We start from the raw sequence: 23,715 nt of genomic DNA, 5'->3' as shown, positions 1-23,715 counted from the left end.
TTTGAAATCAATGAAGGTTCAAGGGTTTTTCTTGAAGAAGAAAATCTTGTAAGATTTAAAAGATTACCCCTGTCCTTTTTTGACTTAATTTATTGAACTCTATCCTTCAACTTAAGGTGATATTTTTAAACTAATGATAACACTATTAAAGGTAGGATATAGCTAAAAGGAAAGAATGATTTGCTAAAAGTTTTCTAAAATAAAGACTACTAAATGGTTTTTGTTTACAAGCCACATATACTTGATTATTAACCAAGCTTCCATATTCTCTTTTTTTAACCCAGGAGGATTTAGCAGCATAGCAATAGAATAATGGCAAATGTCGTGTTTTATCCAAGATCCACTTGTCTTCATAGCTAGTTTTTCTTTTTTGAAATAGCCTAAGTTTAAAATCAGTCAGTTGGATTCAGCCTTTCAAATACATTGCTTAAGAAATATAGTTAAATCCCTCTCCTCCTCCTCCACACTATAAAGTTTTTTCTGATGTGCACGGACATTGATGAATACATTGAAGGGCGGATTGCCCGAGGTCCTACATATTCATAAATGGAAGGTCAGAGGGCCTAGCAATTACTACGTACCTAATTATATCAGACAAAAATGATCCCAAATCTTAAACTCTACAGCTATATAGAGTTATTTCCTCTCTGTGTTCTTTTATCTCAGAAGTGGCTTCCCAGCAGCAGTATTAGCTGGCAGTGCCCTGGCTTTGCCATGGCATTCTCTGCCTCTGCAGTCTGTTCCTGAAACCCCGAGTCATGAACCTGCCACTCAACTGCACACCGCCTCTCGCTTAGCTCACTTTTTGGCATGCCTTAATGTTTTTCTTAGTTTCAAATGATACCCAAGTTTCATATCATTTTAATTCTCTTTTGTCCGTATTTTGATAGACTGAAGCAAGGATAATCAAAAGAAACATTTATTTACACTCTGTACACTTTGCAAACAAGAGTAGGCCTCCTGACCCCTTAACTCCTACACATCTGTGTAATCATAATATATGCGGACTTCTGATCTTCTGACACTTTGCAGTGACCTGATGCTTTCGCTTCTGGTTCTGATGTTGGATTTTTTGAATAGCCTTCTTGAAAATGACCTACACATGAAAAAGTAAATGATTGGATCTAGGCACACATTGCACGCAGATAGGAAAAGTGTCATTTCTTTGCAGTAATACAGAATTTTGTGTGCAGATTCATCTAAAAGTCTGTCTAAGTGACTGAAAGTAAAAGGAATTCTGCACAAGTGATAGGGTAGAAAGCAGGTGAAGAACACTGCCACAACCACCCTTATGCTCTGGTTATGTTTCCGCTTTCGGCTTGACTGGCTTATGAATTGCTTGCTGGATTTATGGATGTACCTGGATATGGCTATGTAACATCCGATTAGAATCACCAGCACAGCCACAAATAAGCAGCTGTTGACATAAATGACTGCTTCATGCCATTTGACTCCCAAGGGACTTTTAAGTTTCATGCAGTCATGAACATTTTCCTTGGTTAGTTGGCCATTTGTTAGAATGATGTTTGGCAAGGACAGAACAGCCATGATAACCCAAACACAAATAGATAAAACCTTAGTAAAGGTTATGCTATACATTCGAGAGTCCCCAAATGGCTTCACCACCTTCAGATAGCGATCAATGCTTATCAGCCCAAGAAATACGATGGAAGTATACATGTTCGCATAAAATAAAACTGAAGTGTATCTGCAGAGGATAAACTTAAAGTACCAAGGTCCAAATCCTGCATCATGCACTATTCGAAATGGAAATGTCAGTGTCATTATGAGGTCAGCAACCACTATGTTTTTTAGATAAAATATGAAGCTGGTTTTATTCCTAATGTGGAAGAAGATCCACACTGCTAGACCATTCAGCAAGATGCTTGCCACAAATATAATGAGGTAAAGCACAGGCAAGACAATAGTGTCAAATTCGTTGTTAACTGTGATGTTCCTTCCGGGTCCATCGCTCGTGTTACTTGGTGCTTGACTCCCTTGGCTGTTCAGCTCATTATCTGTCGGAGAAGAGGGGAGACATCACGTCAGAGCTTAACATGTGTGCCCCACAGACTACTAGTCTCCTTGATAGGCTACTGCTATTTGCTATTTTAGGCAAATTAAAATATGCCTATGGCATTTTAAATAGTTACTTTAGTGCATTTTTAATGTTTTGAGTGGCCAGGGCATTAGTGGCCTCTCCCTCAAGTCCTCCCCACCCTCCCCCTGAACACATGCACACCCAGGTCCCTTGGGTAAAATGTTGTATTTCTGGTTCTTTATGCCAGTCTTTTGAAAATAAGGAAAAATCCACCAATGGCAGTTATTCTGATTTTTAATTTAGTGTTTGAAATCATTACAAACAGAATCAATAAAATCTGTTGGCAGAAAATTGGAATTTCCTCTAATGAAAATAAAATGGCTAACACTAGTTATTCTTTTAGGTTAGCCTTTGGCACACACTTTTAAATAACTTTTTAAAATCTCTCCCGGTGTTCAGTTGTTGAATCATCAGTAATTGAGAAACAGTAAAACTAGTGGGTGATTTCTGAAGTTTTTGCCCTTGACTTTCTTACAGAATGTAAGAGCCTTTAGGGACCATTATTTGGAATAGAAACAAAAAGAAATTGTTGTTAATATAGAAGTTTCTTATCATGGAAAGCAACTTGTTAAAAATAGTTCTAGGCTGATACCTATTTTTATTTACAAGGCTACGCTATACCTGTTGCACTTACATAACATTTTTAAACCTTTTACATTTTTGGAATTTTTAGTTCATGTTGTTAGAGGCCTATGCCGTACCACTCTATCGCATAATCAGTACCATGACGTATGAGAATCTTATTTACATGGCAGCCATGGAAATGGGCCTCTCGTGTCTCCTACTGTGAGGGGAGTGAAACCCATGGGTAGCCCTCACTCAGGGCTCTGAATCCACTCCTGTTTTCTTGCTGATGGACACTTCCCACAGGCTGCTCGAAGCCAGTAACTCCCCACAGGAAGGTTGCTAAGACAAGACTTTTCCTGGGACAGAAGAGTTCCTCTGACAAATGACTTTGGCTGAAAGCCTCATCATTCTGGTCAGAATTTTGGTCAAACTGCATTCAAGTTTGAATCTTCCCACTCATCCTCCTTGCTCCCCTGTCCTGCACAGTGGTCAGACCTGCATTTCAGTCTGTAATCCCTTGCAAGCATTTCCCCCAGTAAATCCCTTGGCCATCCATTATGTTTTGTCATCTGCCTTGTTTTCTGTCTTTTAAACCTGGACTAACACAATTTTCAAATGACCTTTTCAGATGTAAGGTCACAGGGAAGGTCATTACTGAGTTTTTACTTCTTTTATTTTTTTATTTTTTATTTATTTTTTTTTATAATTTTTTTTTTTTTACATTTATTTATTTTTGAGACTGAGACAGAGCATGAATGGGGGAGGGTCAGAGAGAGGGAGACACAGAATCTGAAACAGGCTCCAGGCTCTGAGCTGTCAGCACAGAGCCTGACGTGGGGCTCGAACTCACGGACCGCGAGATCATGACCTGAGTTGAAGTCGGCCGCTTAACCGACTGAGCCACCCAGGCGCCCCTTTACTTCTTATTAATATTGTTTATTATAATTACAGTTATGTTTTGGAATGATTTTGTTTTAGAGGTAATAGCATTAATTTTGGCCTCATTTCCCTACATGACAGGCAGTGTAGTATGTACTTTAGTTCCCTTCTTTGAAGAAATATAACAGGGAAGATAGTTTTGATGATTATAATCCAAAAACAGGTTCTTAAATTGCTGCCTGGAATTTAAGTGTGGGCTCTTCCTGAGTAACCTTGTCCTCTTTCTAATTCTTTCCCTTTTATTCTTTGCTACAAGTGTTTTTAAAAACTGGTTTTCCAGGCTGAAATACCCTCACACAGGCTAGTAATTTATAGCTGGACTAGCCTGTTACAATGAGACCCACAGTATTATTAGGCTTTATAAGTTTAAAATGCCTGATTCAGCTGCCATCTATATTAACTGCTGCCAGTTTCAAATATTGTCTTGAACAGTATCTTTCAAGCCTATTTTGACTTAACGAAGTGTTGCAATCTTGGCTGTTTCTGCACCACAAGATCCCCATCAGCATCAATGTTATTAGAAGCTTTCTAAGATGTGCAATTTTACCTGGGTTAAGATAGTGCTTGAATTAATTTCTGCAATTAAACTATTAGCAGTCACTTTCATCTAACCCAGAATAGAACCCTGTGGGAAATGGAGAGAGGGCAAGTAAGTTTTAATCAAGGTAAGTGGTCCAGCCAAGGGACACAGACTGAAAGTGGTCAGCCGATGGCTCTGGCTTACAACAATTATGAATGGTTTTCAAAACCATTGTAAGTGCAAATAGAATGGTTCACAAACTGTAGCCATACTTGGCATGGATATTTCAGCCCTTAGTGTTGACTCACTGAATCTATTGTGCATATACACTGTGGACTGGGAAGACCCATACATCCCAGTGTTGGTTTGGGATTGTGTGTCTGCTCAGTATATCGTTATATTTTAAAGTTTTAATTGTATGGACAAGCACTCTTATGAAATGATTTACTGATCAATTATGGTTATTGTTAAAGATGGAGTCTTAAATCAGAATGTCAAAAATAGTACTTAACAAACACTGTGTCTCATAAATGACAGATACCAAGTGCGAGTGGCATTATTCCACAGTGGTTATGGTGGTTTTGTCAGTCTGGTGTTGAGCTTGTTGATTATGTCACCTCATAGTATTTACTTCCTTAGTTTATGTATAAGATTAACATTTTGGAATAATTTAATTCAGTAGGCTAGGCCTAGGCTTGGCTATTTCTTCATTTACAAATTCCACACTTATAATGCAGCTTAAACAGTAAGTTGTTAAACTTGTTATGAATTATTTTGTGAAATAATATGGTAGTAGAAAGAAAAAATAATGGTTCTTTAGCAGGAAGAACCATCTGTGAGTTGCTCTGGAAGGCTCAAAACTTGATATAGAGTTTTGTCTGATTTTTTTTTTTTTTTTTAAAGAATTAAGTTTGTGTTCTTTTTTGCCAGCCACTCCCATTATTTCTTCTCTTATGTATCTTTGCCCCAGATTCTCCCAAAGCTGGTGAGTGTGCTCAGAAGCATTTCTGTGCACAGAGCTCACTCTTCGGAACAATGAACATTAAACGTGTGTGGCTCTCTTCACCCAGTTACTTTTATCATGTTGTTCTTCACCCTCAATAAAAAACTTGGCCAAGGTAGGGAACATTTTTAATGACAGGTAGCTTGGTGATTCAATTAAGAAAATTAGAAGGTGTTTTTACAGTGTAAAGGCTATTTTCTCACACACTCCTTGTTTACTAAGATGTTATTACCTGTATTATTTAGCTCAGAGCTTGATACAGAGTGATAATTGAGGGTGAGGATTCCTTTGTTATTTTCTCTCCTGCTCTTCCTTCTCCAACTCCTTTTAAATTGGATTAACAAAGACACTGACATAAGAACCCTATTCCATAGTAAATTAACATTTTGTGCCAGCCTCTGTGAGAGTGGTATTGTAGTCCATGTGTTGACCATTGGGATGTGGCCATTTTGGTGTGTGTGTGTGTGTGGGTGGGTGGGTGGGGGGGCATTGTGTGTGTTGGAGAAATGCACGGGGCTTGTGGCCATATATAGCATTCAGCACTTGTGGCTACTGTATTGGGCCAAGCAGAAAAGAGCACGTTTGTCCTTGCGGAAAGTCCCACTTGAAGCTGGTTTAGTTACTTCAACACTTTGTAAAGTGGAATAAACAGTAGCCATTTTGCTGGATCTCCCAAGAGTTAAATTCTCTGCAAACATCATTTCGAGGACAGTCTCTAGTGCTTAGTAGATGTTCGTTTACTGCATAACTTAAGTCATTAATTACAATTTGTCTCATTAATAGTGGTCACATGATGAATGATAGAGCGGTGAAGAATCTTGGTCCTTTTGCTTTTGGTATAGCTGCGTTATTGCTCATTGGGGTGTGTCACTCTTTGGCACAAAATGTGAAAGTATCAACAATATGTGACTGCTCTACCTGCCTGGTAGGAATGAAACACAGAAGTCATACAAATTATAGGGTGTCACTACCATGGCACAACTGCCCTTGTGCGGTCAACTTTCCTTGTATGGTCATTGTCCAAATAGTTGCATTTTCTTTTTTTTTTTTAATTTTTTTTTAACATTTATTTATTTTTGAGACAGAGAGAGAGCATGAACAGGGGAGGGTCAGAGAGAGAGGGAGACACAGAATCTGAAACAGGCTCCAGGCTCTGAGCTGTCAGCACCGAGCCCGATGCGGGGCTTGAACTCACAGACCGCGAGATCATGACCTGAGCTGAAGTCGGATGCTTAACCGACTGAGCCACCCAGGCGCCCCAATAGTTGCATTTTCTAAATAGGAGAGTAGGCACTTGTTGTCTTTGACCTCCTGGGAAGCGTTGGTGAACCTTAAACTATTACATCTGGAAAGTAACAGATACTTTAGTTTGGGTATAAAAATCTTGCCCAAATCATAACGTAATCTTTCTTGTCCTTTTTGAGATGGTCTGTGATTCTGTCCTGCCTGTTCACTGTTTTATATTTAATGAAAGGCCAGGCTAAATGTGGATTTATTCTGTTAATTGGTACAGTAGCCAATAAAATTCCCAAAGTGTCACATAGTATAAATAACAGTTATTTATGAAAGAAGATTTTCTATGGGTTTTTTTCTACAGCTTACCTGGTAATTTTGCAAGTGTCAAGTTGAGCCCCATTCTTCAGTTATGATGGACTGTAAGCAAAAATACGTGTCAGGAAACACTCGGGGATGACTGAGGGGAGGGTTCGGCATAGGCTATCCCTGGTTTGAGTCCTGGGTGGGGGGGAAAGGGGGGAAAAGTTAGGAAGGAATTTGAACACAGGAATTCTACCTTTTCTTTAAAAATACATGTATATACCTTCACAATTCAGAAAAGGCATACTCTTTGGATATGAACAGCTGTGCCAAATGAGAGATGCCTGCTTTGTGTTCTCTTTCAGCCTGCCATGGAGCAAGGACCATTTCTGTGTATGTGGTCTATCTGAATGCCACTCTGTGGCCCTGGGAAAGCTACTAATGTCTCTGTGACTCAGTGTCTTCATCTCTGAAATTAGAATGATAATAATCATACTCCAAGATTGTAATAAGGACTACTTGAAATAGTTCATATAAGACATTTATCAGAACCTGGGTATAGGAATGCACTCAGAACGTGTTAGCTTATGTGGTCCTCTCCCTGCTTCTACCAAATCCCCCGCACCTAACCTGAGCATATAATAAATGCATCTATGACAAGACTTACATGCAGTTGGAGATTATTAAAAAATTTTATAAAGATCTAGTGCTGATGTATGTAAGAGTGTTTTAGAAGCTCACATGTTTTCTTCTTCTTCTTTTTCTTCTTCTTTTTTAAAATCTTTCTTTAATTTGAGAGAGAGCACGTTTGGAAGAGGAGCAGAGAGAGGAGGAGAGAGAGAATCCCAAGCAGGCTCTGCACTGTCAGCAGAGAGCCCTATGTGGGGCTCGAACTCATGAACCATGAGATCATGACCTGACCTGAAATCAAGAGTCAGGTGCTTAACTGACTGAACCACCCAGGCACCCCTAAGCTCACATGCTTTCAAGTATCTATCCTATTCTTATCATCTCTGGGGTTCTAGTTCTGGGTTTACAGTAACCAGCTGTGAGACCTCTAGTAAGTCACCTGACCTTTCTGGAATTGCCCTGAAGGCCCTATAAAATCCCTTTTGGGACTGTAATTTGTGTGAGCTTCTATGTTTTCCTCAAACATAGAATTCCATTAAAAATTTAACATCATTGGAACGTTTGCCTCATAAGTCCCTGTATTTCTCTTTGACAATTCCATTCAATCTGAAAGTTTTGATTAGGAGTGAAGAATTAAATTGGGTTTCAGTGACGGGCGTGTGATTATGACTTAATACCTTAACTTTTCAGACCTTCAGATTCCATACATTTTTATAAAGATTAACTGAGATCGGGGTGCTTGGGTGGCTCAGTTGGTTAAGCGTCCAACTGTGGCTTGGGTCATGATCTATCTCACGGTTTGTGAGTTCGAGCCCCGCGTCAGGCTCTGGGCTAACAACTCAGAGCCTAGAGCGTGCTTCGGATTTTGTGTCTCCCCCTCTCTCTATCTCTCCCATCCTCATGCTCTGTCTCTTGTCTCTCAATAATAAATAAACATTAAAATTAAAAAAAAAAAAAAGATTAGCTGAGATCATATGTGCATGTAACATTAAATGCTAGAAAATGTTTCCCCCGGTTCTCCTTCAAGTAGCCCTGTGTTTTTTGGCTTCTCTGAAGTATTGATAAAAGCAGAAATTCTGGAAACTGATTTTGAAAAGTGTGCTGGTCAAGTCCAATGTGTTTATGTTTTAAATGGTTTGCTACAGGGGAAGTCACACTGTTGCTCATGAAACCATGTGAGACTTTCTCTTTACTGATGTTGTTGATAGACTGTGCAGCTGCAGAGATCCCAAGTAACCTCATCCCCTTAAAAGTGCAAAGCAGATTTCTGGCTGGTGTAAGCACTTACAGTTGCTGAGTCAGCAGGAAAAGAGCACGTTGCAGGCAGAAGCGTATTGGAGAGTTTGGCAGCAAATGTTTCTTTATCTGTTACTTTGCCCTTTTCTGTTCCCTAGTATCTCGTGAACTCTGGGGGCTAGATTTGGTAGTAGATGGAAAAAACATTTCCCATATTGTTAGTGAACGCTCTCTCCACTAGAATCCTCTCTTTGTGAATTTAGACACCCTATCCATGTCTCGTGTCAAATCACTACATGGTGGGCACCAAAAAGGTTTTTTTTTTTTTTTTTTTTTTTTTTTTTGGTTAACAGAGCATGGACAATGACTTGGGCTCTTAAGAGTCTTTCCTATTTTGGTGTCAGTGTTGCAGGATTTTAAAGTAAGGCAAGGATGTGAAACTCCACTTTGTTTTTAATTATTAAAAATTACTCAAAAGAATGATTGAAGCAGTTTTCTGAACTTCATAACGATAACCCTTGGATTCAGTAAGCCTTTTTTTTCTTTTTTTTTTCTTTTTTTGAATCAAGCTTCTGATGGAAACATTTCATGGAGTTTACCTGACAAACACCTCTTCATTTGTACATTTCTCTGTTCCCAAGTTACATGGTTTTCTTTCTCTTGGCTTCAAATATACTTTACTGAGTAACAAGAATTCCAATATGGCTTACCCATACTAGAAGAGGAGCTAATATGGGTGAGCCACACGCAACAGCGGGAGAGAAAGCAGAAAGCCATTAAGACGGACCCAGAAAAGAGACTTGGGGAAAGTATTTATATATCACATTTCTGATAAAGGATTTGTATTCAGAGTGTGCAAAGAACGTTTACAACTTCTTAATAAGAAAACCAGCGAGAAAATAAATTATCTAAAGATTTGTGTAGACGTTTTCACCAAGAGCACACGAAAAGGTGTTCAACATCATTAGTCATTGGGGATATTTAAATAAAAACCTACAATGAGATGTTATTTCCTATCTGCCAGAGTGGCTGTAAATAAAAATGAGAAAATGAAGTGTTGCTAAGGACGTGGAAAAACAGAAACACTTCTGCATTGCTGGTGGGAAGTTAAAATGATGTGGCCACTTTGAAAACAGTCTGATAGTTTCTTATAAAGGTAAAACTAATTTATCATTCAGCCCAACAATTCCACGCATATATATCTACCCAAGAGAAATGAAAACGTGCCTATGCAGACTCCTGTGGAAATATTTTGGTAGCATTGTTTCTAGTAGCTAAAAGTCAAATCAACCTAAATATCAATTGATGAATGATGGATAAACAAAATGTGGTATAGTCCTGCAGTGCAATATTACTTCACAACCAAAAGGAATGAAATGCAGCTATAATATTGACAAACCTCAAAAACATTTTGCCAGGTAGAGAAGCTACATGTGAAAGACTACATAACATTTGGATGAAATGTCCAGAAAAAACAAATCTATAGAAGTGTAAAGATTAGTGTTTGCCTCAACGCTGGGGGTGGGAGTTGAGAATAACTGTGAGGATATGAGGGGTTTTGTTGGGGGGAGGGGTGATAAAACTGGATTGTGGTGATGGTTTGCAAAACTCTAAATTTACTAAAAAGTATTGAATCATATGCTCAAAATTGATACAAATTATGACATATAAATATCATCTCAAGTTAAAAAGGACAAAAGAGCACACAGAAAGGAAAAGTCCTACAAATAGGCTAGCAACTGACCAACACTACAGATGAGTTTCAAGACCAAGAGAAACACATAACAGGTACATTCCCTATCTTCTGTTAAAGCAGGTGGTGAAATGCAAAGTACATTTAGCAAGAGTTGCATCTCTTGGAGTGTGTGAGGGGGGGCTGCTTAGCAATATATATGATTCATTCATGAATTTCCTCTTTTGGAATTGGGTCCCAGGGGCATCTGGATAGCTCACTCAGTTAGGTGTCCAACTCTTGGTTTCAGCTCAGGTCCTGATCTCACTGTTTGTGGGTTTGAGCCCCACATCAGATCAGGCTCTGTGCTGCCAATGAGGAGCTTGCCTGGGATTGATAGTGTCTCTCTCTCTCTCTCTCTCTCTCTCTCCCTCTCCCTCTCCCTCTCCCTCTCCCTCTCCCTCTCCCTTCCCACCTGTTGTCTCTCTCTTTCTCTGTCTCCCTCTCCTGTGGTCTCTCTCTCTCTCTCTAAAAATGAATAAACAAACTTAAAAAGTACTATAAAAAATAAAATCTTTAGAATTGGATCCCAAATCCAGAGACCTTGGATATGGGTGATGATTTAGACTTCTGGGGAATCCATGCTTCCATTCTCTTAATTATTATTGAAATTATATAGAAGAGTTGGGTTTTAATTAGTTTCTGATAAGATACTTGTGTTTTCTGGAATCTAATTTGTTTTTCAGTTATGGGAAATGAGATACTTTATTCTCCTGTACTGGCCTCTGAGAGTCTCTTCTCTCCTCCATCTCCTTTATTACCATCTCTAAATAACGTGCTTTCCCGAATTTAGGCCATGGCTCCTCATTCTTTTATTTCCTTTTCTTCAGGAGTGCTCATGTCTACTCGGATGCTCAGCTATAACCTCTCTTCCCTGATCCCTCTTTTCCTTTCCCTAAACTTCAGTCCTTCGTGCACAATGGAATGTGCTATATGTGGATGTTCCTCATAGTCGACAACTCTGAACTTGAACTGTTTTCCCTTTCCTCCATGGAAACCACTTTTCCTTTTATCCCTATTTCTGAATATTTGCTTCATCTCTTGGTCAAAGGAGTGCTTTACAGGGTAGTTCTTTTCCTTGCCCCTTACCTGGTCAGCCCCTTACTTGATCTTCCTGTTTGTCTTATTACATCTTTCCTTTGCTGTGAAGGAAAGCTGTTACAACCCCTACCCCCAAAGGCCCCTTCTAGAACAAGGCCCTCATAGTTTCATGTGTGGGTCGCTGTACTGACCTCCTGTCTGGTCTCTGCTTCTTTCCTCTCAAGTTTCTCCTGCTTCTTGTTGGCAGATTTTTTTTTTCTAAATAACCCAAGTAGCCATGCTTTTCTTTTGCTCTCTAAACTCGAGTTATTAAATGGTACAGAAATTCTTGCATTAGAGTTCCTAATCAGATAGAAGGCGTTATTTTTGTTGTTTTGAAGATCGTAGAGGGTGGAAGTTAAAAGAAGCTGGATTTTGATAATTAAGAGTTGCCAGTAAGCTTTGGGGATAAATTTCCCATAATGAATCTTTTGAATTATGGGTACAATAATGTAATCTGCTCTATAGCATCATTAAGAGGTTAACTTAGAATATACATTTATAAATAAGTGCTTTATAAATGTTTTTGTTTGTGTTAAATGTTAGTTTTTATTGGTGTTATTTCTAGTAGTCCTTCCCTAAATGCAATTCAAAGATCATTTTCATTTGATTGGAAACTGTCAACCTTAACCAACCGTGGGGCGCCTGGGTGGCTCAGTAGGTTAAGCGTCTGAATCTTCATTTTGGCTCACATCATGATCTCGTGACTCCTGAGTTTGAGCCCCGCATTGGGCTCTGTGTTGACAGTGCACAGAACCTGCTTAGGATTCTCTCCCTCCTTCTCTCTGCAGGCCCCCCGCCCCCCAACTCATGCATGTGTGCACTCTCTCTCTCAAAAATAATTAACGTAAAAAACAAACACCCATTGCCCTTACTCCTAGCCAAGCACGGTGGCAGTGTGGTGGAGTGTGGGGTTTCAACTTCTGTTACCTTCCAACTTTCTGCCCCTCCATTTCCCCATGAAAAACACGAATATGAGGATATGTCCACGAAGGGATGACCGCCAGGTTAAAATAAGAATATTTATGACCACCTGGCACCATTGCACAGGGTAGGAGCTGTCTTGCTGGTTCGTTGTGTAGCATAGGGACACAATAGAATTTATCTGGTGATTGATAGGTTGGACACAAAGTGAACCATGTTCTTATCACCTTGTTGATGCTGATAGTGTTATGTGGTTTGTGGTCCCAGCCCTTTGATCTCTTTGCTCAGCGAGCTTGCCCTTTAAGTTGTGTCTGAGCCTCATCTGACTGCTGTGTGCACATAAACTGCAGGTCTGCTGTGCGTCCTTGGCATGTCCCGGCGCCTGCAGGGTGTTGCAATGAGGGCTGCTTCAGCGGTAGTAATGGCTTGGTTCCAGGACCTCGTTCACGGGCGGGAATCCTGTTGTGCCACCTCCTGCTCCCCCAGCTGAGAGCTGATGAAACCACTCAAGAATGTGATGTCTGATGTAGGCCCAAGCTTCACAGCCATTCCTGAGGTTAGATGGTATCGATGCTTAGAGGCCTGGTTTTTGTTGTTGTTGTTGTTGTGTTTCTTTTTTTTTCTTTTTTTAACCATCCATTGATATCCTCCTTTGACTGAGGAGATGGTGGAATGAGGGTGGTGGAAAAGGACTACTGTGTTCTCAGTGTCTCCTTTATTTTAGACCTTGGACCAGTTGCTTGAAGTCTCGTACAATCCTCAGAGCAGCCCCATGACCTAGGTGCTTCGTTCCCTTTCCTCCCCCCAGGTGGGATGATCCGAGGCTCAGACTCGTTAATTAACCTGCCCTGACTCACATGGCGAGTAATGGGTAGAGTCAGGATTCATCCCAGATCTGATAGAAGCTGAAGCTGGAGTTCTATTATACTGGCCCAGAATAAAAATGAAGAACGATTCTGGAGCCTCATTTTGGAGGACAGGAAATAGAGGCGGGGGGGGGGGGGTGCACAGGGCAGAGGGGGCATTTGTTTTCTCCCGTCCAGCTGGTGAAGGAACTGCTAATCTTCTAAACTGGAGATCTAGTTTTGTTTGGCCTGAACAATGTTGAAAACACCAGGAAATTGCATATAAGAACTCAGATTTGGATCCTACTTTCAAGAATGAGATATGCAAACACTGAGCACAAGTAATCCAGCAGCATCAGCTGCCTCTTCCCAATGGGCAGTGTGCACGCCAGTTTGCCAGCTCCCAGCATTTTCTCTTGGCATCCTGGGTGTCCTCACTTGGGAGTGTTAACTGTCTGATCCTATAGATATTTGATTTTATAACCTTTGGTTTGTCATTTAATCTTATGTGACTACATTTGATTGATATGGATCAAGAAGTGTTCTATTTAGGTTTATAAATGTATTTTTCTTCTTCCTCTGCTCCTTGCCTATGGACTCCTAATTTTTCTTGCTTTGAGGACCATTGCAGAGTATTCTTTCCAAATGATTTTCCTGGTACCTCAGCGATTCAGAAAAATAGTGTCAGGAGATCTTACTTAGTTCACACTTCAGAATTATTAATGGTCACAATTGAGCTTTTCTCTGTGTTCAGCCCTGTGCTGGGGTCTTTAAGCAAAAACCCTGCTGGGTATTGTTAAACTGTTTTTCTTGGAGGGAGAACTGAGATTCTGGGTCCCAAGGAAGGAAAGGTTGTAAATGGTGGTGTAGAGGCTTAAACCTAGGCGTGTTAGATGTCTAACTCTCTCCTGTTTCCCTGAAAGGGTAACGGGGGGACCAGGGGAAGGATTAGCATCCAGGACTGGTGAACTGCTACCTTAGGCACATAGCCTTGTAGTTAGAATTCACTGTGTTAGACCTCAGCCTGGTTGGTGAGCCCCTTGTGCCCAGCTTGGGGGAACCCCTGCCTCAGCAGAAAGAGCCAGCAGGTGTGCCTGCTGGGACACAGCAATGTCCTCTCTGGCTGCACAGGGTCTCGTTACTGTCCTTCTGATCAAGATAGGAAAAATGAATGCCAGTGAAGTGCTTGCTCCCTGAATGCGGTTATTCATCACTTGTTGGAGTGATTATTTGGTGGCAGTGGTTCTCTCTTACTTGTCTTCCACTTTCCTGTTTGAATTTTAGAGGCTCACATCCAAAACTGTTAGAATTTCAGATCTGAGGGTTTTGTTTTGTTCTGTTTTGTCTTTTTAGCAGCGGGTTGGTCATTTTCTCACAGAAAAGCCATAATAAATTAGTAACTCATATGGGAATACTGTTGTGGTATCCTTACATTTCAATGGTAAAGATGTAACATTCACAAAAAACATCTAATGTGAAGTTTCTGGTGAAAGATAATAGTCTCTTATTTTGGAACCGTCTGTAACCCAAGAATACCTTAAATTTAAGCTGGAAGGAGTGTGGGAGGGAGGGTTTTCCAATGCTGGTAACAACAGCTTTGCTGGAGGCCTTGGGAAAGAAACAGGTTACCTCACTGGATACAGTTTACTTTTTTTTTTGGTATTGAAATTAGGTCACTGTAGTCATAGGTCGCTTCGTTAATGCATGCTTCGAGTCACATCCGAAAGGTGTTGGAGTGCCAAGCACAGTCCATCAGGTTGTTCAGGTACTACTCTCAAGTTCTCTTTTCAGACTTGCACTTGACATCTATAGCCTACAATTGTGTGTCTTTTGGTTCACATTGAGATTTAGCAGATTATTTATCAGGTGACTTCTGACCACTTGTTGGTAACTGTTTCTTTGAGAGTAGTGTAAAGTGGATTGTAAACTCCATGAAGGCAAGGCTTGGGTCTAATGCTTCTTTACAACCTTCCCTAAACCTGGTTATTCCCTTTGTACAGGAGAGGAACCTTACCAGGGAGATTCAACAACTTGCCCAACATCACACACACTGAGAGGCAAAGCCAGGAAAGGAGCTTTAGTTTTTGTGACCCCAGAGCCTCTCTGCTATGCTACTTGACTTGATGAGTGGAACCTCAGAAGTAACCTGGCTAGTGTCTTATACCTCAATTCATAGGCAGGTATTACGTTTTTGACTTTATTTAAGTCTGTGACCCTAGACGAAACATTTTAGCTCTCGAACTTGTACATTTCTGAAATGGGAAAAATAACAGATGCCTGGACTAGTTCCCAAAGGTGCTGTGAGAAGTTGTGAGATAATATATACAAAGTCAATTTTATGTTGTAAGTACTACAGTATTATAAAGGTGTAACTCATGGCAAATAGTACGTTTTTTTTTCTGTTCAGTAATAAAATTGGTTATTAATCATATAGTTAAATTTTAGAGTTGACCGAATTGACATGTATAGTTTTATTTTCTCTTTAGGCAAAGTCTGATTGATATATAGCTCAGTTCTGGATGATTGAAACAGAGGAGGCTGGTCAGAGAGGTTAGGGGCTCTAGTTTCAATAACCAGAGTAATGGTTTTAAATGAATATGTGGAACGAAATATATTTCAGGTAACTTCTGGTTCCTTAAAACAAATATCTCAGAATTTAAGGTCCCAGGTAGAGTGTTCAGTTGCTGGATTCACATCCTGAAGAAGGGAGGAGTGCTCTGCACAGGCTCAGGGAGTGGCTGTTCCTGACTTCACAAGGGTCATTCCATGGTGGAGGCACTATACTTCAGAGGTAACGTGATTCTTCATGCTGTGATGGTGGGGGTCTTCTCACCATTCCAGGAAGGTCGTCATCACAGTTTTCTAGCTGTGGGTAAAGGGGAGGTGTTCTCAACAGAACACCTACCTGTAGAATGGGTGTCCACTCAGCTACCTTAAATCTTCAGATCACAGTTTAGTCAAACCGTTACGTTGTTTAATAGAATAAGACTGATTCCTAAGAGGCAAGTCCTCCTTCAGTTTTATCCCTTACCTTCATTTATAATGAAAACATTCTAATGAGGCCTTTAATACTAGTGGATATTTCACATTTTTATCAGCATCAGACCTGTTACTTACTTTGTCGTCTTATAAAAACAAGAAATAAATTTCCCCACTCATATATATGTAATAAAAGGATCTGGCGTCATATATAATTGATTTCATGTATGTGTGTGTGAACACATACCCATATATATGCGCGCATGCACACACACACGTATAGTATTTTCTTTAAAGTGATTCTTAAAATCAACATCACTGGCATTAATTACCTGATTTTTAAAACAATGCTTCTCAAACTAGTGGGAGTATTTGAATCAAAATAATTTTGGATAGATGTATACAGATGGTAAGTTGCTCAACTAGGAGAAATAAGTAACTGTTTGCATTATTATAATATTTCTCATATGTGTTTTCTCTTTTTCCCCCGTCATATTTCCTTGATTAATGTCCTCTACCATTACAGCCCTCTCTTCTAGCTTCCTGTCTTGTACACAATACAGCTGAAGCCCCTCTGTAGGTACCCTTGTGACCTGATCTTGCCTACCTGCCCACTTCGCAGCTGCACCAGACTGCCTGTCTACCTGGCCCTTTTGTTCTGGAAATCCCGCTTCTCCCTTGCCCAGCTATGTAAGGGCAAGCTCCTTACACAGCTTTCAAGTCTCACTCCTCTGTGACCTCTTCTAAAAGCCTTCCGTGTTTCCCCCCATACTGTGTCAGTGCTCCTCAGTCCCTATTGTCTGCCTCATTGTCCAGAATTCCAACTATTGCATTTTCCTTGTTTGCCTGACTGCTTGAGAGTCTCTGAATCCTTCTATCTCCAGAATCCATCAGAGTACCTGAAGATACAGGGTCAGGCTCAAAAAACATTTGCCTTCATGTTAGGCTCTCTTGGAATGTGGCTGCCCCCTGTGACCTAAACTGATCTTAGCAGAGATCTACCATTGTTTCTTTAATGAGTATCTTATTTTGCCATCTGAAGTAGAAGAGTACAACACAGGAAGGGCTGAGAGAATAGGAACTGGCAGTTGATCTCATGTAAGACATGGACAAAGGCCAGGAGAAGGGTCATTATACACTGGTCCTCTGATGTTTCCGAACACCTCCCTCTGAAGTAGAGGGACTAAAGTGGAGGGTTGCCAATTCAAATAAAGCCCCATAGGTAATATCCCCCCAAAGGAAAGAGAGCCAGGTATCAGAAGAAATCATCAACAGTACTAGTATGCTAGTAAGATCCAGCTAACAGCCAAAGCGTCAGGGTAGATAAACAGCAGGGCTGAGGACTATATGTCCTGGGGGGATGTTGCCCTAGTCTCAGGCTCTGGATTGTTGCCACACAGGTGTATGGGTCAGCTGCTATCAGATTATCTGATTTATAAGAAGCATGAATTTTAAGTTACAGATTAATTTTGTTAACACATTGGGTAGGCCCAATAAAGCTTGTCTGTGGGTTACAATTTGTGACATTGGCTGCACCAAACCTTTCCTTAGCGTTTCTGTTCATTCCCTGTGGGACTAGAGCCTTGTTACCTGATGCTTGCTCCAAAGCTCTACCTGAGTTTTACCAATTTCTCCTTCATAATTTCCTTTTGGAAATTGATGAGTTTGTAAGACAAGCTTTGAGACAATGTATAGGATTTCAGACATTAATGGCATTGTATTTAATTTGGGATGACTACTTCAGAAGCTCTGAAGTTTCTTCTTACTGCTAATGATGGTGTATTAGATTGAGCCACATGGAAATAATATTTTGTACATGTGAAAATGGCATTTTCATGTGCCTACCTACCAGTTGAGAAATTTTTGATAGGATGTATTATTGCAGCATGAAATTAGAAAGAATGTTTTAGGGGGAAGGGAATATTGGTGTTGAATAAATACAATGGAAATATCCATTAAACAATGACTGTAATATGCAGATGCATTAATACAGTAGTTACCTTTTTGATGGCATCCACTGTTTTTTATTCCTTCATTTTGCTACATATGATATAGGTACTACATTAGACACTTTGACATGTGCAATACTTCATCTTGTTTAAAGTTTTCATTATCCAGATCATTACAATGCTTGGTGGAAACAACCACAAAATAACTGTGATTATTTAAGTATTATATCTTACTGTGGGTAACCACATTGTACCCATGTTATGAAGGATTGTCTTCTTTGTAAATGCATCTAGTAAACAATTAGTTTTGTAGTTTTTCCAATTTTCTCTTTCAACCAATTTATCTACATTGTTTTGAAAAGCGCAATGATGATTTGTTTTCAGTTTTGTTTATAAGCTTTGAGTCTGGTAGGTTGGAAGAGGAGGAGGTGTGGCCAGGGAGCCCATCCATCCCAAAAGCAGTGTGGCAGACCCTGTGGTGCCTGTAGCCTAGGGGCAGCTCATGTCCATGTGTCATTTTCTTACCTCTCCTCTGTCAGCTCTCTGCCTGAAGCCATGTAGCTGAGTGCTAACAGCCCAGTATTTTCTCTTAGCCTTTTCCTTTCTTCAACTAGATCATAAGCATCTGTAGTGCAGGAACCTTAGATTATTTTATTTCAGCTGTCCTCTTTTATACTGACTTCTGCTTTGGAAGCAACCAGAATCTTGGTTTATTTAGTACTCTCCATGGCCTTGAAAATCAGAGTTTTGCTCTACTGTCTGTCCGCTGGAGAGTTACTCTAGTGGCTGAAGGCCAGTAGTATCTCTGACCTGAGAGCACGTTCAGTCTATTGGCTAAAAGTCTATGTTTCTATCTTGTGAGGCACAGCAACAGCATTAAGAAGCATAAGGGTTTGGCAAATACTGGCTAATCCTATTGTGCATGTAGGACAGTTGTGAATTATTTAGATACACTTTAATTTATTAAAAAGACATTGGATTGAAGTTGCAGATCTGCCATTTACTTGGGCAGGTTACCTAACCTCGATGCTTCCCTTTTCTCTCCTGGAAAATATTCATCATTGGATTGATTTGAGGATTGAATGAGGTATTACCACAGTATTACCTCATCGGATCCTTAGAGATCTTTTTATTGGAGCTTGGCATATAGTAAGAACTCACTATTTTGATGCTACCTGAGTGTTAGTAAGAATAGTCTTCCCCCACCCCCACGCCATTTTTCAAATAAATTGAGGCTTAGCGAGGTTCCCTCAGCAGACCTGTGAGTACAAGAGCCCAGGTTAACACACGTGGTAAGTGATGGAGCCTGGATTTGAACACAAGTCACTCTGACTGTTGTGCTCATAACTATTCTGTTGTTGCTGCCTCCCCACGAATTGGGGGTTCATGTGCTGATTATTATATGATGTCTCCTTTGGAAAGAGTAGAAAGTAAAGTAGCTCTATCTTGACTGTAATCTATCACGTACCCAAGATAGCCATTTATCTCTTGCAGTCCAGTAGTACAGTAAATAAATCACAAATCTATATAATTTTGCTTATAAACTATGCAAAAAAAGGGGGGGAGGTCACTATGGCAAATAGTGCATTTACTCAGAGATTGCAAAGTAGTGACTAAGAGCATGGTTGACGGCAGAAAAACATGGTTCAGGATGAGAGCTCTGCTACTTGTGTATCTTTTAAACTTCAGTTTCCTCAGCTGTAAAATGGTGGTAATAACAGTATTTACAGCTGTCTCCATTTGTTTTTTGAATATGGGTGAAATATGCAGTGCTCTTGGGCATATATTAAGATATCAATGTATTTATGATGGTTGTTTTAGTATTAAGGCTAGAAGGGCAGTTTGTGTCATGACTTTTATCTACTACATTATAAAAAGTCACTTAGGAGTTAGCTTCTGTTTCTAAAATGATAGAAATTATTATTAGAAATTGCCTTATAAGAGAAATTAAGGAGTCACTGATATGAATGGCTTAATGTGATGTCTTATACTATGTGAAACTTAATCAGTACTCTTCTTCAAGCGTCTTTTAGTGTAAATGTTCTCATCTATGGCTAATATGAATGTTAATAAAAGATAAAAATATGCTAATTAGGTGCAAGGTAGAGAACAAACATTCTATTCTGCCCATTTTTGCCACATAGGGAGGAAGAATATTTAAAAGTGTCGCCAGGTCAGAAAGGAGCTTAGACTTAACCATTGGCCTGATGGAGAACATGTGAGTCTTGTTTCTTATTCACTCTGATACTCTCCAAGTGGTTCATCTCATCTACTTTTTAAGCACAAGGTCATGGTTGCCTTGGCTCTCCCTCTCTGCTTTTGATGGTCACAGCTATAAGCACTGCAAGTGGCCCTTGTGTTTGTATTACTGCAAAGCTTTCTACCTGAGGAAGCAAAGAGCTAACTGTTCTCATCTCCATCTTGCAGAGGGAGAATCTGGAGCCTAAAGACGTTGGGATTTGATTAACATCATGTAGTTGGCTGGGACAGAAATGGAGAGAGGATCAGTCCTCCTTATCTTGTTGGGCTCCACCCAGTGCCCCCTCCAACATTCCTTTATTAGATCCAAGCCTTGGTTCTTGATAACGAATCCTAGTACCTCAGCATATCACCTGGATTGTGGGAATGTAGAGGTGCTGGGGGCCTCTAATGACCATCTAATCTGATTCCCTCATTTTATTGTGAGGGATGGGAGTGAGCTTCCAGGGAAGTAAGAGGATTGCCCAACTTACTGATAACTTTTGGCACAGTCTGCATCCTAGCCCTGGTCATTTTGCTGTGAGTCCTTGACTTTCTGCCCTGAACCAAACTTCTGTCCCCATGCCCATGGAGAACCTCTGTCCTCAAGACTGTGGGCTGCTCCCAGGTGATTTTCCTTAGATTTCACCTCACTTCTGTTCTCACCAGGACAGGCTTTGAGGGAGTTGTATGAGTTTTCTTGTTTAGAGGCATATAAAGAACCAATGACTGTTCTTGTGTCCTCTATGTTAAATTTCTGTGGAATTTTCTGAGTACAGGCTAAGCATGAAATACTTTTTGTTCTTGAAGGAAGTGAACCCCTAAGATAGCAAGGAAGGGAGAAAAGCAGGCAGACTCCGAAGAGGGCGTGAACACTAGTAGCTTGAATAAAAACATCAATTTTCAGTTAGTGTCTATTCACCTACCCCCTTCCTTGAATGCAGGAATCCCTCTCAGCACGCTGTCTCTGGCTAGGAAATTTCCCCTAAGCCTCTTCATGAAAGTTATGATTTTGTGCCTACATCCTTAAATACAGTATTCAGGAATCTATTCCTCCAGCCCCTCTGCCTTCACCCACGTATATCAAAAGACTTTTCAAGTAGATGTTGCAAATGATAGTCTTAGCAAAGGATTTTGCTGAAGGACTAAGAGAATCTCCTCGATTCCTAATTTCAAGAAGGAAAGACTTTTGTTAACCCCAAGCTGGCAGAGATAATAATGATATAAAATATGAGCAATGTCTGGCTCTCCCTGTCCCATATAGTTTTGGTAATAGAGAAGCAAAGTTTTTACTGTGTATTTTGCTAGGAAGTTGGCATCTCTAGTTAGGATTTTGAAAGAAAGCTGTTGTTGAAAATGTTAATACGCCTAACGCGAAAGCAGATTCAATATGAAATACAATATAAAATTCTCTAGCAGCTAAATGTTGTTAACCACGAAAAGTCCCTCTACTTTAGGCTCACCTATCTTTTAAAGTCTTTATTATAACACTGACAGGTTCAAATCCCCATGCTTGCTTTTTGTTTTCCTCAGTGAAGCAAAAACTTCCCCAACAGTCTGAACGTGAAGCCGAACTAAGCTGTCTCGAGCCCTTTGTCAGTAGCCGGGCAGTTTCCTCAGTGCCTTCTTGACATGTTTTAACATGATCTCTTAATGGAATAGGAATGAGGATCGCCCTGTTCTTTGTGGCACAATGAGAAGATTGAGATTCTTTTATCAGAATGAGGCAATCTGGGCAGAAAAATCATCTTTCTCATTTTGGTCTCTCTGTTTAAAAAAATGTAAATGAAGGATTATGAAACAAATGTACATTTTAGGACGTAGGAAACAATGAGAAGAGACTGGATTTTACTCAACCTTAATAAAGTAAATGTGATAAAAGATTTCACTGAAACAGAAGTGATTTCCAAATCATCATTTCCCCTTTTGAAGTCACGATACACAGTTTACATTTTCCGCCCGCCTGAGTGGGAAACCGCGAAGCCCCATGAAGCATGTATGGCCCCTGTTTTGGATTGTGGTGCCTCCCACAGAGTCGTTACATTATCTCATTCAGTTCATATTCTAATTTCTACTTTTTCTTCAGACCTCAGATTTAAGCAGAAGGATAATTACAGTCTTAATCAGTGCTGTGTCCTATCAACCACAGCTTTTAAGAAAATCAAAAAAAAGTTTTTTTGATTTACCTTTCATTGCGGTGTCTGGGTGTCCATTCACCTGATACGGTGTCTTCGAGTTGGAACAAGCTTCTCAACTCTAATTAAGAATAAGCCTTGAAACTATGGTTAACAGAGAAGTGGGTTTTCTGGTACAGCATGAAAAATAAGCATTTTTCTCCCTGTCAGAGAGGGTGGGTTCTCCCCTACCCTCCTTGAGAGTGTCCTCTGAGGCACCCTTTCAGATTGTCCTGCTTGGAACAACTGGAGCAACTTGCTCTCTCGCTAAAGTAAGTGACTCACATCTGAGAGTAGGTGAGATCTGTCGACTGCGGAAGAGCATTTCCTGAACCTGCAGGAATCAGAAGGTGATTCACCTGAAGGGAACACAGAGGGCTGGAGCTCAGCATGCCAGAGGACTGTTGAAGGAGAGGGGGATGGAGTCTAAGGAGTCTAAGTCTAAGGTTGGGGTTGGCCTCTACTAAATTAGTCCCAGTGTTTAGGTTCTTCCTTTTTTCTTTTTCTTTTTCTTTTTCTTTTTCTTTTTCTTTTTCTTTGTTTTATTTTATTTTGCAGGGGTGGAGGGACTTTCTACTGCTAATTAGAAAATATGCATTTGTAATCTTCCTGCCAATTAAAGCTTAGATTGAAAGGAATCAGAATGTATTTTATGAAGGACAAATCCTTTAAGATATTATTCAGCTTATTATTTAAAAACTAAAGTTGAAATGTGTTTCTACTAGTGATAACATTGGAAACCTGTTGTTTTATTCAATAATCTGATGATCTCTGTGGACCTATCTTTATATATACACAAATGTCAGTATTCAAAATTTTTTTTTTTTTAATTTTTGTTTAACATTTATTTATTTTTGAGACAGAGGGAGACAGAGCATGAACAGGGGAGGGGCAGAGAGAGAGAGGGAGACACAGAATCTGAAACAGTCTCCAGGCTCTGAGCTGTCAGCACAGAGCCTGACGCGGGGCTCGAACTCACAGACCGTGAGATCATGACCTGAGCCGAAGTCGGACGCTTAACAGACTGAGCCACTCAGGCGCCCCAGTATTCAAAATATTTTAAAGTTATTTTGGGGGTGAGTTCTCACCTAATCCTTTGAATTCCATTTTTAAAGAGAAAACAACTTTGTTCTTTGTAAAAGTTTTCCCACAGTGATAAATTTATATATTCAAATCACCTTTTCTTATTTGTAATTAATTTTAGAACTTTCAGATAAAAATCTACAAAAGATTGCAAGGTTTTGCAGCAAACAAGTAAATAA

At 40.0% G+C, this 23,715-nt stretch overlaps 2 protein-coding genes across 22 annotated transcripts in view; one reads left to right on the top strand and one right to left on the bottom strand.

The window, feature by feature from the left end:
- MED12L (mediator complex subunit 12L) overlaps positions 1–23,715 on the top strand; it is a 333,748-nt gene that overhangs the window by 198,798 nt on the left and 111,235 nt on the right. The window lies entirely within an intron of this gene.
- On the bottom strand, positions 948–22,834 carry GPR87 (G protein-coupled receptor 87). Its single transcript, XM_042903246.1, has 3 exons — positions 22,466–22,834; positions 6,733–6,864; positions 948–2,018 (listed from the first exon to the last, which is right to left on the bottom strand). The coding sequence occupies exons 2-3, from the start codon at positions 6,764–6,766 to the stop codon at positions 976–978; spliced, it is 1,077 nt and encodes a 358-aa protein (XP_042759180.1). The 5' UTR covers positions 6,767–6,864; positions 22,466–22,834; the 3' UTR covers positions 948–975.

The sequence above is a fragment of the Panthera leo genome, chromosome C2, assembly GCF_018350215.1.
Source record: "Panthera leo isolate Ple1 chromosome C2, P.leo_Ple1_pat1.1, whole genome shotgun sequence".
In the NCBI taxonomy this organism is placed as follows: domain Eukaryota; kingdom Metazoa; phylum Chordata; class Mammalia; order Carnivora; family Felidae; genus Panthera; species Panthera leo.
This window is presented reverse-complemented; position numbering and strand designations above follow the sequence as displayed.